General features: G+C 51.7%; 1 protein-coding gene across 1 annotated transcript in view; it reads right to left on the bottom strand.

Moving 5' to 3' along the window:
• DRGX (dorsal root ganglia homeobox) overlaps positions 1–14,853 on the bottom strand; it is a 28,691-nt gene extending 13,838 nt beyond the window's left edge. The window contains exons 1-5 of the mRNA XM_059395881.1: positions 14,820–14,853; positions 10,558–10,655; positions 9,518–9,619; positions 6,451–6,629; positions 6,248–6,360 (exon numbers count right to left, since the gene is read on the bottom strand). Coding sequence (XP_059251864.1) covers positions 6,248–6,360; positions 6,451–6,629; positions 9,518–9,619; positions 10,558–10,655; positions 14,820–14,853 — 526 coding nt within the window. The remainder of the gene's footprint in view (positions 1–6,247; positions 6,361–6,450; positions 6,630–9,517; positions 9,620–10,557; positions 10,656–14,819) is intronic.
• Positions 14,854–16,309: the final 1,456 nt, after the last annotated feature.

A 16,309-nucleotide genomic window follows, 5' to 3' on the forward strand; every position in this document is an offset into this window, starting at 1 on the left:
AGTGCACCAGGGAGAGGGGGCCTCCGTGGACTGTGGCTTGCCTGCCCCCATCACGCTCCTTGTGGGGCCAGCACTTCCCCAGAACAAACCCAAGCGCCTCCCTCAGCCATTAATAACCTCCTCTGCATTAATGAATTGTGAACACAAGCCTGGCCATTAAGACGGGGCAGGAAAATTCTTTGCATTGCAAAGGCTTTTTCTCTGGACACCCATTACTGTGATGCAAACCCTCCCTGCATGGGGTAGGGAGGGTGCTGCCGCCTTTTTATTCGAGAGTGTCCATGGAATACTCAATAAGGAAACACACGAACGAATGGCATGCTTGGCCACGAGGGGTCCTCTCTGACCATCCCGAAGTACAAAATGCATCAGTGCCCCGGGAAGCCCCAGGGAAGGAATGGGTGTCCTGCCCAGGGAAATCCTATCAGGGACAAGAAGGAACCCCCTCATCATGGCCAAATCTGGAAAGAAGGAGGGTACAAGAAAAAGATAAGTAACAACTTCCGTAAAGGTCAGGGAGATGGGAGACCTTTGGAAGATGCGGACATGTCATGGGCTCCTTCAAAGGTAAGTGGGACCCAGGGACTTGGAAAAGGGAACGAAGGGGTCTGGTTCATGACGACGGTATTTACTGAGCCCCTCTCACATGCCACACACTCTCCCAAGAGCCTCAGATGTTCTAGCTCCTGTGCCCCTCATCCAGTTCTCTGACTTCAGTCTTGTTTCGATCAAGATCCGAGAGAGAGACCCCCAGTGCTGTACTCAAGACTTACACAGCCTGGGAACAGAAGGATGAGGGTCCATACCAGGCAGGCCACCCCAGAGTCCTTGCTTGAGGCCACTGTGCTGGTCAGCTGCTTGATAAATAAAGGATAAGTAAAGGAGGAAACCCCCACAAGTGCCTGGTTTTCAAGGCACTGCCCCCATTTCTGTCCCTATTAGGCAGTTTCCGGGCCTGAGGTAGCCAGCTGCCCTGCTCCCTGTGGGCACAGTCCCCTGCCTGTTCGGGACCCTGCCCGGCAACCTGGAGGCTAGTCGGCCACTCATCCACCTACGGACACTCTGCTTGATCCGCCACCCCAGAGAGGCCGTGACCTCCGGCCCTTCAAGGGGGCCGCCCCCACCTCCCACTCCCCTGGCTTCCTAGTGCCTGAGCAGCCCTGCTGACCTCTCCAGACACAGCCCTCTGTGCGCACGGCACCTCACGCGCTCCCAACACTGAGCCTGCTGAACGAGCACCCCCAGGACCCCAGCCCTGGACCAGACTGGCAGAAGAGCCCACCCCACCCTCAACACAGGATGACTACAGCAGAGGGCAAAGCTCCGCAAGGTCTCTGCTCTCTCCCAGGCCTGAGGCAGAAGCACCAAGTCGAGGTTCAGTACCATGGCTGTTTCTGAGCCATGTGGATTGTCCACATACCGGGGTAATTTTCAATCTCATCTTGGTTTCCCTGGCTCTCTAGGTGCTTCCAAAACCCAGACCCCTGCTTTCAACAGGCGTCTCCAAGGAATGACAACTAGTCCTTCTAATTTTCTAAGAAAACCATATTTCAGGGTGTTCTGCTACTGACTTCTCAGTCTGTGGCCAAAGCTCAGCAAAGTGGCTGAGAGACCAGCTCCCCCTCCTCTTTTCTGGGCCACTTCCCCCCATAATCCACAGACAAAGAAGCAGTCTACAACCACTGGCATGTTCTGGGCCAAAGCCACAGAGCTTCCAGGGCCCAGCCGGTCCTCCCCACTCCCGCTGGGGACCGGGCTGGGTGTTACCACACAGCTCCGCGTTCCTGGAGCCCAGCACTGCAGGGGCCCTGGGAGCTCATTCCCTGCACAACTGACATCCCTGCGTGCCCTTTCCCTTCCCCTAGTGCAGCCTGCTCCAGGAGCTGACAGCCAGTATCCAAGAGCACTCCTGTTCTCAGAGCACATCCCAAGTCAAAGAATTTCCAGGCGAGGGAATAGCCATAAAGCTTCGTTCAAGGACAAAGAGCCCTCAAGGGCCACTACTGAGAGGAACTGAGCAAACTGTACCTTAGCAACCCCCAAGCTCTCCCACAAACACCCCTGGAGCGGTGCTTAACAAGGTGCTTAACAAGTCCAGGCAAGGACTCCGCATCTGTCACAACAATGCCTGGAACCAAAAGACAAGGACCCCAGCTCAGAGTCCTTGGCCTTCTCAGCTTGTTAGCCCTAGGAGCAGTGGCTGAGGTGCTCAATATGCCCCGTGGGAGAACCAAGCCTGCCCTGGAGCACTGGGAGCCCTGCCTGCTCTTCTCGCTCTTGCCAAATGTTGGCTGTGGCACACGGCAGCTTGGGCTTAGGTCCTCAGGCCCTGGTCTGGGGAGGGGGCAACCTGGTGCTGTCTAGGGTTGGGCCAGAACCTCCGTGGCCTACCCAGGTCGGGGCCTGGTCTTCAGCCCAGGGCCATACGACCCCACTAGGACCACAGAGCCTAGGGAAGGAGACACGAGCACTGGTTTGAGTCTGGGAGCTGACAGTTTGATTTCTTTCTTCTGGATTATTTGCCCATTGCCACGGCCCTGGAGAAGTGGGCTGGGATCTCCAGGCTAGAAGAGACGGTGGTGTTCAGCTCACAGTGGTCCTGGTCTCTGATAGTCTTGGATGAGTCTAGACCCCTCACCAGGGCTCACACCCAGCAGACTCATAGCTGTCCTCTCTTGTGGGAAAAAAAGGAGAGTAGGGGTCCAAGGCCCTACCAAGAACAAGCAGAGGAATGCATGACTACATGATGTCTGGAGAAAAGGGCACCTCAGGATCCTGTGGAGGGCAGCCCAGACCCTGAAGGAGAAACCTAGCTGAATAAGTCATGTCTGAGCAACTGACTTCTCCTCTGAGCTTCAGTTTCTCATTTGTGACCAGAGGGATGGGCCTAGAAGCCCAGATAGGTGATTTTGAGCACCAACAGACACGAAGGTCCTCCCACTTACGAGAGGCCCATCCCCAGGTTGGCCAGCCCCCCGCCCCCCCGGAAGCCAGGCTCAGGCTACCAGCTCCGCCAGCATCGCTTACCCAGTCACCTGTGGGGATTCACAAAGGTAAGGGAGGCGAGGTCACGGCCCAGAAGTCCCTGCACTGAGCCAGATGATAGGAAATGGGGCCGCTCCCCTCTGAGGCCTGTAGACTTAATTTCTGCAGCCTGGGGGAGCGTGGGAAGAAAAGGTGGGTTGCAAAAGACAAAAAGCTGTCCCATCCTGGGGTGCCTGGGTGGCTCAGTGGGTTAAAGCCTCTGCCTTCGGCTCAGGGCATGATCTCAGGATCCTGGGATCGAGCCCCACATCGGGCTCTCTGCTCAGCAGGGAGCCTGCTTCCTCCTTTCTCTCTGCCTATCTCTGTCTGTGAAATAAATAAATAAAATCTTAAAAAAATAAAATAAAAAACCTGTCCCATCCCTAAACCACTTAACAAAGGTTCCACAGAATAGTCAGATGTTGAGCCCCACGGTATCTAGAAACTGACTCATGGGCAGACACTTATGATGCAGGTCCCAAGCCCTGAGCATACTCCCAGGGAAAGCTGAGCCCACCTGGACTGGAGCCGGGTGTTCTGACTCCGAGACTTCCAGCTCAGAACACCCGGCTCCCAGAAGGGACACCATATGGGGTTAGGTCCCTTCAGAAGGCATAGACACCCCCACCAAAACCAGCTGTTTTCCCAGAGCAGAATGGCAGGCCATGGACTGCTCTGACCAACTGTGTGCCGGTGTGGCCTGAAGACTGAGAGACCACATTTAAAAGATGGGACTATCTCAATGAAAAGCCAGCTTCCCAGCTTCTCCAGAACTTTCAGCAGTGCTGGCAATGCTGCATCCACACACCCGCTTGGCCACCATCAGGCCTGAGCAGCTGCTGACCCCTGAGTAATCGAATCCTCCCCCAGCCCCACCTGTGCCCAGCCCCACTGTCTCTGACAGTGGAGAAATGGGTCCTTTCCCCGTGTCTTTCTCAAAAATCTCAAGAGGGCTCTGTACCTCAAGAGAAGGGAGCAATACCTTATTAGTATATGGTGACGTGAAGACAGTGCCAACACCCAGTCACCTCACTCGCTGTCTGCCCGACATCTGAGCTTGCCACCCGCCCCAGAATATGACCGCAGTCAGGTAGACTTCCCATGGCATACACAGGCTGCCCGAGCTAGTGCCACCACAACGTGCAAGGACACACCCGAGTTTGGTGAGCACACTGGGAATTCTGTCACAGCCACGAGCCCTCGCTCCCCCCAAGCTCCACCCCCTCGGCCCCCTCAGCAAGGGCAGCATCGAAGGAAAGCCAGTTTCTAATGAGGCAGACACAGGACAGGCCCAGGGGTCACAGTCCAGCCGGAAAAGTCTAGGCAAGCGCTGGAGGGGAGTACACATCAGGGACAGACGAAAAGAGGGGTGACACATTGACGTTGACCGGCCCCTGCCACCAGCCCCTGCCTCCATCCTGGGTCATAACTCAGAAGACAGAAGACTCTGCTCCGTCTCGCTCTCACCACCGCCCTGGGCCTCCAAGCTGCAGGCGCTGTGCCCTCCCTGCTCAGTCAGCTGCCCCCTCACCCTTCCTCGAGCCACTGCAGGCCTCCTCCCGGGGCCCAGCGTGGCTGGCCAGAGAGCCCGGCCACAGGCGGCCACGGCAGAGACACGGGAGTCACGTACAACCCATGAGGCTGGAGTGGGGCAAGCAAGAACATTTCTAAAAGAGATGGTTGCTCTCAGGAACCGAGCTGGCCCCCACCTCAGCAGAGGATTGAGACACGGAATTGCTCCTCTGCCCAGACTGGTTCCTTAAATGATAACCAAGTCCCAGTGGTAATCTCCTTCCAGAAGCCTCTTCCAATTGGGACTCCACCTCTGTTGCTCCCGATCAGCCTACTGTGTCCTGTGAATGTGTTCCAAGGCCACTCTTGGCAGGGGTGGGGTGCGGCTGTACTTGGCCCCTGGAGCACCCGGGCCTGGAGCTGAAGGAAGCATGAGGAAGGTCCTGAGCCCAGAGATGGACAGAAGTGAGCCTCACCCACTCATACCAGCTGTCTAAGCAAGGGCACTTGTCCAGCTACCTGGACGGCTCAGAAGTGTTCTGGGCCTCAAGGACCCACCTCGGGAAAATCCAACCCCAAGAGCACAGCTTCCAGAGCCTTGGCCCCTGCTGAGCATCTCTACCTTATCTCTGGGCACTCTCCCAGGGACACCCCCCCCCCCATACCAGCCAATCTCCAGACAAACCTGGTTCTCCTGCCCTCTCCTGGAACCTTGCATGTGCTGTTCTCTAGGCCTAAAATTCCCTTCTCTCCCTTCTGGAGGCTCCCCAGGGAAGCTACTTCATGCCCTCCTTCAGCCTCCAGAAACCACATTTGTGCTGTGGATTGCCACTGTGTGTGTGTGTGTCTGACTTACCAGCTGGAGGGAAATCCCCTCAAAGGAAGGAGACCCCAGAACAACCAGGAGACCCTCTAGGAGGGGCCTCTCCCACTGCCTATTATCAGGCAAAAGCCTACAGCCTACACCTGTGTCTCCCCTCCCAGACCCCGTGTGACAGACAGGCCCTCATAAGCACAGCACTGCCCCTCAATGCCCCAGACCCCATGTGGACGCCAGCCCCGCTCCTGGCCAGCACAGCTGCCTGGCCTCATCCCAGAAGGAGTGAGTTCAAGGCCAGGAATGCAGAAACAGTGGATGGGCACATTCATCCAGTGGGGAATGCCCCAGAAGTCCCCAGGGAGTTCCTCTTTCTGGGCCTGACCAAACAACCCTAATGGTTTGCATCCTTCAGACAACAACAGCAATTAAGAAGAGCACAAACTCTGAAAAATCACCAATCCTAGCCCTTCAGACCTCTGACATCAGGAGTCCCCAGGGAGGCAGGTGGGCACGCTGCACAGTTGGAGAGGGTCCTTGTAAGCTGGGACAACCGCCCATCAAGGCCTCTCCCACAAGGCTTCACCTGTGTGAGAAGAAGCCACCTGTGAAGGCAGAGTGGTCCCTCGTGGCACAACCACTTGGCTGGTGCGGTGACGCCTACAATCTTAGGCCATGCAGAAGTCAAACAGGACAGCGTGTGGGGGAACTGAGACTGTTCATGCGCCTGGCTGCAACTGACAGAAGGGAACAAGGAGCAGCACTGCCCAAGATACAAGGATTGGTGGAACTGAGAAACCAGGACTGCCAGACCATCTCCACGACACCTTAGGGACAGTGCCGCGCCCGAGAAAGCCCAGCTCTACCCCACCAGCCAGCAGAAGCAAAACATACCTTTCAGGGAGGCAACATGAGACAGAGCCTGGGCATAGGTGGCCGTGTTCAGGAGGGTCCCCGGCAAGCAAGAGGGGAAGAAAGGTCCGGTGGGACCCACAGTTCTCCCCAGGCTGCTGGAGATAAAAATCACACTGAGTTCCCAATCCTGTGTAGCCGCCAAGTCTCCAGAACCACCCCCCGCAGGGGCTCGACCACCTCACCTCTGCTGGGCTTCCAGGGCCTCCTTCTTGCTCCGGGCCTGGTCCCCCGGGGGTGGGGAGTTGATGTTTCTCACGGGCGGTGGCGTCACCTCTGCCATGGGCTCCTTGGCTCCTGGCTCTTGGTCGGAAGCCCCTCTCTCCGTTTTCCTCCATTTGGCCCTTCGGTTCTGGAACCAAACCTGAGTCCCCCATGGAAATGCACATCCCAGGGAGGCAGAAAATCAGACAGGAGCAAAAACCCAAACGCCTGGATTCCCAGCCTCCGTGCTCATGGCTCACCTTGCAGCAGCTGTGTGGGGGGGACCAGCCTCCTCTCTTCAAAACATCTCCCAAAACAGTGCCCTCTGGACTGCAGCTTCAGACCCAAAGATGGGTCAGAAGATCAGTGTAGAAGGCATGACAGGCATTTTTCTTAAATAAACATTAAATCATAGAAAGTATCCAAATGTATCGCCCACAGCAAAAGTACAAGTGTGGAAATTTTTGACATATCCAAGTGCATTTATTTGATGTGAAACGTATTTGCTACGGTCGGAGGGAGGCGGACTCATCATCACAGCAGTTTGTAAAACACTGTCCTGGGGTTTCCTCATCAGAAATACTCATTCCCTATTCCCAAAGGTTTGCCTTAGCCGGGATGTGTCTGTCCTGAGACCCATGAAATCGTCTCTGACACGTCATGAAGCTTGTGACTGGCAGCCCAGCACACCCACGAGGCACGACGCCTCTGGAGTCAGCCTGGCCTGGTTTAGAATCCACCCCGACCCTGGAAGGCAGGTGGGTCTATCCCCGCTTCACAGATGAGACTGCTAAGCACAGACAAGTTAATTAACCGGCCCAAGGTCATTCAGGTGGTAAGTGGCAGACCCACGATTTGAAGATCGGTGGCCTGGCTAGGAACCAATTCCAAATTCCTTGGGAGTAATAACGACGGCCATCCCCAAGCACTGTCAGCACAGAGACACACAAAAAATGCGGAGCACTGTCGCCTGACACACAGCGATCAGTCCCTCGGTCAATATTAAGCAGCCTTATCCCTGCCACCCTCTGGTTAGGAGGACGCTTACAATTCACCTGCCCTAAGTGCCTTCTTAGAGCCTGGTGTGGACTTGCTCAAGCCTTGGCAATCAGGACGGCATCTGCAGGAGGACACCCTTATGACAGCCGCACAACGGGGCCCAAGGTGCTCCCAGAGGTCAGTGAAATCCTGCTGCTCTTTACCCAGCAGAACCCCATCCCTCCTCTCCTGGGAGATAATTCTTGGCTTTCAAAAAAGGCTGGGCTAGATTACCTCCCACTCCCCCCGGGGTAGCCTCTCCTCCTCCTGCCTCACATTGGCCCAGGAGAGAGCCTGGGTCCCGGGGCTGAACCCTCCGCCAGCCCACCCCACTTCCGAATTTTCATTCTCCTTTAACTGGGTTTCTTTCTTTTCTAATCTAGTTGGCTTTTAATTGCACATATCAGCAACCATTGAATAATGATTTTATCTATATTCTAAATTTAGGGCAGTTAAATGCAAAGCAAAATGCAGACACTTTCTTGTGTCTTAATTGAATGAAGGTCACAGCTATAACAACATTTAATTGAGCTATTTTTCATTATCATATTTTAATGACTTTGCACTGACAGTTCGCCTGCTTCTGAGGAAAGAGCATGATGGAGTCGTTTATTTCCCTATTTAGTTATTGTTTGACAACATCAGCTTCGATTAAGACCCTGCTTTATAGAACATTAATCATATTTGAATGAGCAAGGGGTATAAATGTAAACACATCTCCCTTCCCACCACCGAAGCCCGCGTCCCCACACGGAGGCTCACTAAACAAATGCTTCACAGCCATTGTCTGTTTGCATAATAGCCAACAACAGCCTGAACAACAATTCCCAGACTTAATTGTTACCACCCCTATCTCACCCTTGCACCTTTCAGGGAGAAGTTATGATCTTCCACTTCTGAATGCTCAATAATTGTGTCATTTATCTCAATTTGCAGTTCGGTCTTTAGGCAGCTATTGGCAAGCTGGCATTAAAAAAAGAAGGGATAGACAACATCCTGGCCAAAGGAGATTTTCATTTCCAAATAATAATCAGTTTAATTTGCCCGCATATGACCAATGATTCATGTTCAGATTTAATAATCAGGATCACATAATCTGATTATAGGGGAAATAATTTGTTTACAACCCCCAATTTACTGCTCAGAATTCCATTATCTCTCTTCAGCCATTGGTTTTTAAGAGATACTAACATGACCCAGGGGAACCGAAAGCAAACTATTATATTTCCTACAATTAGATCTTTGCATAGTCTTAACCCCAAGCCCCTACATAAAAAACAACAGAAACAGCATGGAGGAAACCCCATAAATAAAATGAATATATAATTGTGCTCAAAGAATAGCTCTCCCGGAGAGGCGGTGCTATGAATCTGTTCCTCCCACACTCGGGCACATCTGCTGGGCTCGACGGGTTTGTGCACTTAAACGTAATCACCGTGTGGCTTCTAAAAAGAACTCCTGCTTAGAGACGGTCACCGCGGGCCATGCTCGGCTCGGAGGCAGCCCTCTCGCCGCTGCCCTTTAAAGATTTTTAAATTGCACATGTTCTTCGGATCCACTTCACTGAAAGAGTCCGCATCCAGGGGAAAAGTTGGACATGATGCAATTTCTGGAAAGCAGATCCTACCCTGTTCCCATCTGAAAACACAGTTCTCTGCAATTGACCGGCCTTACCCCAGAGCGGTCAGAGCTGCTTTGAGAATAGCATCTCAGCTCTTTTTTTTTTTTTCCAAAGCAAGGAAATGGATGTGCATTGATGTAATTTAGTACCTTAGAGACGCGGACAAATTAGTGTAGAACATTATCACTAGTTAATTATGAATGACCGATTAATCAACCTAATCTAATATTCCACATTATGTTGATGTTATTAAAGTGCATCATGAAAATGACAGATAGTCTTCATTTGCTTTCTTTGGCCAAATGTGCACTCTGCAGTCATGATGTCAAAAAAAAAAAAGTTTGCCAGTTTTAATATTAGAGAGTTAAATAATTAAAAAGAAGGTTTACCTGCACTCTGGCTTCTGTGAGGTTTATTTTCATGGCTAGCTCTTCTCTGGTGAAGACATCGGGATAGTGTGTTTGGGCAAAGACTGCCTCAAGAGCTTCCAGCTAGTAAAAGGGAAAAATATTTACTGGTGAGAGGCTGCGGTGAGGTGAGAGGAAGCAGATGCCTATTTCAAATTTGCGATGAGCAGGAGTTGAGGAAGTAGCTTCACAGATCAAATGGGGGAGGAAGAGGAAGAAGAGAGGTCTTTGAGAAGATCCCCCGGAATACAAATTATAACCACGGATGACTCAGATGCTAAGACTCGCTAACGCCATCGATATCCAGACATCCATCGACATCGGTGCTCCCCCAAGAAATGAGAATTAGAAGAGAAGCACAAATATTTATGTGCTTTTGCATTTAAACCGATTCCTAGGAATCAAAGGCTCTCAGGGTGGCCTTATGAGACAGAACAATCCACACAGCTTTCCCCAGAGGACTTAGGAGAACAGAAACAACTTGCAGACGCCCTCACTGTGTCAGTTCCACAGAAACTAACAAGAGGCATTTGGGCCACCTTCGTGACTCCTCTAGTTTGCACAGATCTAAGGGAAAGAGCCCAGGTCCAGGAAACATGGTAGGAGGGTCCCCCTTGCAGCCCTTCCATTTATGGATGGCAATACCTTCTACAAGTCAGTCAGTTTCTTGGGCGCCCGTCTTCCCATTTATCTACTGGGATTAAGAATGTCCTGTCTGCATTAATATTAGAGAGTTCAAGGTTCAGATGATACTGCTGGTGTGGAAATGTTCCCCCAAACTACCAACCTAGGGCAAATGTGAGCAATCACTATTGCCCCTTCCCTTCCTATCTGGGATCAGAAGGTCCAAGTCATCTGCCCTCTCCCCAAACAGATTTCTTAACACATACAGTGCGCAAGAAAATGGAAAGATCCAATTTCCATAGTTGGCTTTATTTTAAAAGACAAAAACAGCTGCTCAAACTCTGATATTTTGGGAGGCAGGACGGAGCTGATTCTCAGAAAGGAAGCACTGTCATTACCTGCTGAAGAGTAAACGTCGTCCGGTTCCGGCGCTGTTTTCTGCGCAGAAACCCATCATCGAAATCTCCTGGAGAGTGGTTGCCAAAGGGTGCAGTGCCTACTGGGAGTAAACTGAGTCAGCCTGACCAGAGGGCCTCCCTGGCCTCACACCGACCCTGGACACATATGGACACACACGTTCGTTGGGAAGCTTCTCCAGGGAGAGTCCTGCCTCTCCCAGAGCATCTTCCTCTGCTGCAGTCCTGGGAGCCCCTCCTTTTCCACTCTCTCATGCTCTCTCTCCCCCAGTAACCTTTGACTTTAGGCCCAACTCTGCTTATTTTGTAGGACAGGTGGCAACCTTCTCCCCTAAGAAGGCCAAATCTGCTTCTTGTGAAATTCTGGGCTCTGGGCCAGGAAACATCACTGGCTTGGGGCAGTGCGTTCCCCTGTCCTTTGACTTCCAGCTGCACCTGCGTCCAGTGTGCCTTGATCCCATGCCCTGCCTCGGATTCTTTCATAGAAACCTCCACGTCTCCTGTTTGCTCACCTGTTCGTTTGCTTTCCCTTGTTTCTATAAACAACAAAGCTGAACGGCTGGGAGAGGGAGAGGAAAGAAAATGCCAAGAGCTTTCACTGTACATTTCTCCTAGAACTTCAGGACACCAGGAGGTAAGAAGTTTATAAATGAATATTAATTACTGTTGGTCACAGCTCATCAGCACCATAGTGGATCTGTTATATAGATGTCAATTAACAAGAGGTCTGCACCAAGAAGCTAGTGTCCTGAATTCCAAGTAGACTTAGGCAGGGCCACTCTCAAAGGGCACCCCACCCTCTCTGGCCAGGCTCATAAAGGAGCCACTGCCCTCGCTTCCCTGAAAAGAAAGGCATCCTTTCCACCATCCTCCTCCCCAGCAGCCTCCAAAACTGGTATAAAGCCAGAACAGAGTTTGGCCCCAAATGTGCATTCAGGTCATTTTCCTAATATGCACCATTTACTCGACAGTGTGCAATGGCTTCTTAGAAAAACGAATGAGCAAGTTCCCATTAACCAGTGAATGCTGTAGCTGCCATGCGCTTTGGTCTCAGAAGGACTGTAGGTTCGGCATTAGGACCTGGCAAGCCACACGGGCAAACTCCCTCAGAAAGACCTCAGTCCCAAGGAAGCAGAGTCCTCTGGACTTTTAAAAATTCTGTCGAATAAGGGGGTCCCTCCTGCTTATTATTCTGCTCCCCACTGCCCCATCTTTTGCCACAATATCCCAGTCTCTCCTGAAGCCTGCCCCTCCAGCCTCTTGTCCAAATTGCACTTTTCTTCAAAACCCTAGTTACAAAGATTTCTCTCCAGCTCGTTGGCAACTTCAAAGGGATAGCCTCAAAGCAGCCTTATTTCCATTATTTTGCAGGAAACCAAACTGTCTCCCTTTGATTGGTGAGGATGGAATGCCGACTCTGAGATGCTCCAAACATTCTATCTACCTCACCCTTCTAACTTACGCCTGCTGGTCCGAAATTTTTCTACAATGTGTGGATATAATATCTGTAATTGAAACACTGTGAGCCAAATTGAATCCTAAAAAAGGCTAATGGGCCATCAAATTAATAAGAACAAACAGAAAAGAGAAAAAAAAATGAGAAGAGGCTTTTTACTTTAAAACAAGTAGAATTTTTAAAAAATTAAAAAATAAGTAGAAATGTTGATAGTATGAAAATGTTAAACCCTGCCAATAATTAAACAAAACAATGAACTATTATTTTCAACATTTTAACCAAAAAATGAATAAATAAATAAGGTACATAATGATACCTAATACAGTTAAGGGTGTAAGAAAATGTGTGTGTCCATTAATCTTCTGTAGGCACATTAATGGCTGGAGCCTTATTAGAGGGTAATTTGACAATATTCATCAAAGATTTAAGTGAACATATACATATTTAATCTATGAATTACATAAAGTGTGCCAAAATAGAAAAAAAAGAACATTCCTGGCAACATGATAATAAGAAGAAAAAAACTGGAAACAGCCGAAGTTCCCACCAGTACAACATATAATGGAATATTACACAACTGTTTAAAAGAAATCAGTAGATCTGTGTGTATATATATTGATATGGAATAATTTCCAAAACCTATGTTACAAGGTAAAAAAAGCAAAGTCCTAAAGGACATGGCAGTGTGATCTCAGCAGAAAAAAATGCATAATATATAGAAAGAAAAAGTGTGTTTTTCTTGAAGGAATCACAAGAAACCCAAAATAGGGAATATCTTTAGGAAAAAAGGGGGAAGGAAGGAGGATTTCACTTCTCAATGTGGAGGTCTCTGTTCTATTTGAGTTTCCTAAGCAGGTATAGGTAGTACTTTTTAATTCAATATTAGTACAATTATCTGAGAAGTGAGATGATGAACCATGCTTTGCTTTCTTCTTTATGCCTCTCTAGATTAATAACGAATAAAAATTAAAAAGCTCCTGGGCTGAGGGAGATGTCATATTCCAAAGGGCTGTTGTCAGCCTTCCCATGTGCAGCAGACCACCTCTTCCTCGGCACCACTAAACTGAGACAAAACAACAACAACAGCAACAAAAAAGCCCTTTCTGCAAAACTAGCTCAGAAACACATTTGCAGAGGGATAAAAAGGTTCTTAAAGATCCATCTCCTTTTCTTCTGGTCCTAGCGCTCAGAATCAGCACTGAGGGGGGAACGTGCCGGGGTGTGGGAAGGGAAGGTGGGCAGCCAACAGCTCAGAGCCCTGGGACCATGATCAGCCAAGCCAGGACTCATCCTAAGTGACTTCTGCAAACCCACCCTGCAAACAGGCTTTTCCCCTAAGTTATCTAAGCAGCCCACCACCTGCTAAATACTCACTTCTTGGCCTCTCCCCAGCCCTTTAACCTAAAGAGTGGGCTATGTCGTACCCATCAGTCCAAACCCTGGGTTCAGAAGCACAGAGATGGTGTGTCCTCCACACATGCAAAGGTCCCTCTGGGCCTGGGGTGGACTCCGGACATGCACCTCATAAAACGGGGCAGCATGGGTCCTTCGAGATTAAAGGAGGTGAAGTGCAGGCAAATATCTGGTCTTGCCTTCTTCAGAATGCTGACTGAGCTAGTAGGGCTTAAACACGGATCCTTAGCCTCCTTTAGAAAATTCTACTGAACTCTTAAAAGCTTCCATGGTTAAGACAAAAACAAACTTCCTGAGATCCCTGGGCATGCTGGCCAGCCGAGGCTCAGTGACTACTCCTGGTAAAAGGAGACAAGGTGGACAGTGCCTCCCCGCCTTGCCCCCCACATGCCTCCCTCAATTTCCTGGCCTCCCAAATTCTCCCACCCCACAAATAAATCAAAGGAGTAGGTTATTAAAGCCGAGTCCTGGTATGGCTCCCAGGTATAAAAGTTCTAATATCCCACTGCTGAGATGCCTGCTCTGAGGAAGATGCTATTAAAAGTCCGGAAGGTGTGGTTTTGCATTTGTCTGATGCCTATGCAAGGGGTCCCTCCAGGTCCTGGTGGGGGGGGGGGTGGACCAGAGAGTCAAGCTGTCCCCTTCTCACAAACCTACTCCCACCTAACAATCCAGAGCCAACACCACATGAGGGATCTTGAGGCAAAAATGCCTTCTAAGGCCTGGGGACCCTCAAAGTCTAAAACCCTGGCCATGGGGCTTCCCCTGGGAGTGGGGAGCGGTTGGCCACTGGGCTCAAGAAACCCAGTGAGTCACAGGGGAGGAGCCAGGCCAGGGCACTTGGGGGTGGTGGTGGGCAGGGCCACCTAGTTCCAGAGGGCAGTGGTGGCCCAGAACAGATGTTAAAGCTTTCCTGAGGAGGACAGCTCCGTCCTCCAAGCCAAACCAGTCTAGGCATGGGTCTTTCATAGTTCATGGTTGGTGACAGGACGACGAGGCCCAACTCCCTAGTCCACCTTGGCTTTTCGGGATGTTTGCAAAACACCGTGAAAGATTGATGCGGCCCCCAGGGCGGGGGAGACCCGATTAGAGGCGTGACACCAGCATCTGTGCTGGGAAGACCCGGCGGGTCCCTGCTGTGAAAATAGCCTGGGGCCAACCGGCCCTGGCGGGGAGGGAGGTGGGAGGCAGGTGGCGACAGGGCGGAAGGCTGGAGTGGGATGTAGGAAAGAGGCCACGGGCACCCGTCCACTGCCTGGCGGCTGCAACCCTCGCAGAGCGGGAACCCAACCATCCACCCGCCACGCAGCCGCCCGGGAGCTTTCTGGCCAGCGCGGGTCGGTTCGGAGCAGCCTCAGGCGCGGCGCTTACTCACCCTCTAGCTGCGGCGGACAGTGGAAATAAAACATCGCCGACGGCCGGGTCAGCTGGACGGCGGGGCCTGGGGAGGGTGCCCGCTAGACCGACAAGGCGCGCGTAGCTCCGGCCTGGCTGCAAAACAAACAGCGATAGAGTCTAAGTTTCCCTCTGCCCGCGCCCCAGACTGGCCCTAGTGAGCACTGGGCGCCCTCCTCCCGGAAGCTACCCTCCCCGCCCCCCATGCCTTAAACCCACTGTGGGGACTGGAGGCGACAGGGCAACGCCGTCTCAAGCCCGGTCCCCGTGGGACAGCCCATCGGTTCGGGTCCACCTCCCAGATAGCGATGCCCCCACCTTGGCCCCAACACCAAACCCGGGCAATCTGGCTCCCCGCTCTCTGGGGTCCCCGCCGCAAGCCCGGCACCCAGGCCGCCGCAGCCGGGTCCAGCGAGCGCGCCAGGCCATCTGTGCGAGCGGCAGCCTGGGGCCGGGAAGGCAGCGGAGCCCGAAGTCCGGGCGCGCTGGGCCGGGTGAGTGGGTCGGGAGCCGTGCGTACCTCGGCGGGCTGCGGACGAGGAAGGCCGGAGCGTGACCGCCTCCGGTCCTCACGCCGGGATCCGCTGGAAGCGGGCGGGGCTCGGCGCGGCTGGCGCCCGCAGGACCAGAAAGTGACTCGGGAAGTGGCCAGATGTCTTGCTGTCTGTCTACAGCGCGCGCCGCCGCTCAGCACTCGCCTTTATAATCTCACGCATAATTGGCCTTAATCTGATTATTTCCAGCGCTGTCTACAGCGAGTAACTTGGATAGGTCTATTGGGCCTTACAAATGGCCCACGTGGTGTAAAAAAAAAAAAAAAAAATCCATCATTTCTCAGCAAACATCAGAAATGTTTTTCTTCTTTTAAAAGAGGATAGAAACAAACACCATTGCCACCACCCCAAAAAAGGCGTTATTTTTTCAACACGCCACCCACACCTACCCCTCGTCCCATCTGACTCAAACCTTTTCTCTCGGTGAAAGCTTGGATTTGGGCTCGCCCTTGTCAAAGGCCCAGCGTCTCTCGGGCTGCGAATTGACAAAGCGCTGCTAATTGTAGCCAGCGGATGGGTTTTTGGGGGGACTCTTTGCACACGGCTTCCCTTTCCAGGCGACCGTACAAAAGGAAAGTTTGATTTTGTTCTCAGCAAGGGGTCCCTGAATTTATGTTCGTTTCTCAATGCAAATGATATGCGGTGGGACCCTTCGCAATTACTTTTAAAATGCATCCGAGGCAGACACTCAGCGGAGAGAGACCGCCCTTCCCTCTGCCTGGGTGAAAATTAAACTCTAAAGTACCGGGCTGAAATTTTCAAGTCAGGGGCGCGGGATTGGATCAAATCACATAAACTGCAAAAAAAAGCAAGTCTAATGGCGCATAATTGGTTCTGTAATAGCATTACACCAGGATAATAGCCCGTTACGGCCCCCTGCACTATTAAGTGCTTCCCTGGCGGAAAGCCTTTATGA

Source organism: Mustela nigripes, chromosome 4 (assembly GCF_022355385.1).
Source record: "Mustela nigripes isolate SB6536 chromosome 4, MUSNIG.SB6536, whole genome shotgun sequence".
In the NCBI taxonomy this organism is placed as follows: Eukaryota; Metazoa; Chordata; class Mammalia; order Carnivora; family Mustelidae; genus Mustela; species Mustela nigripes.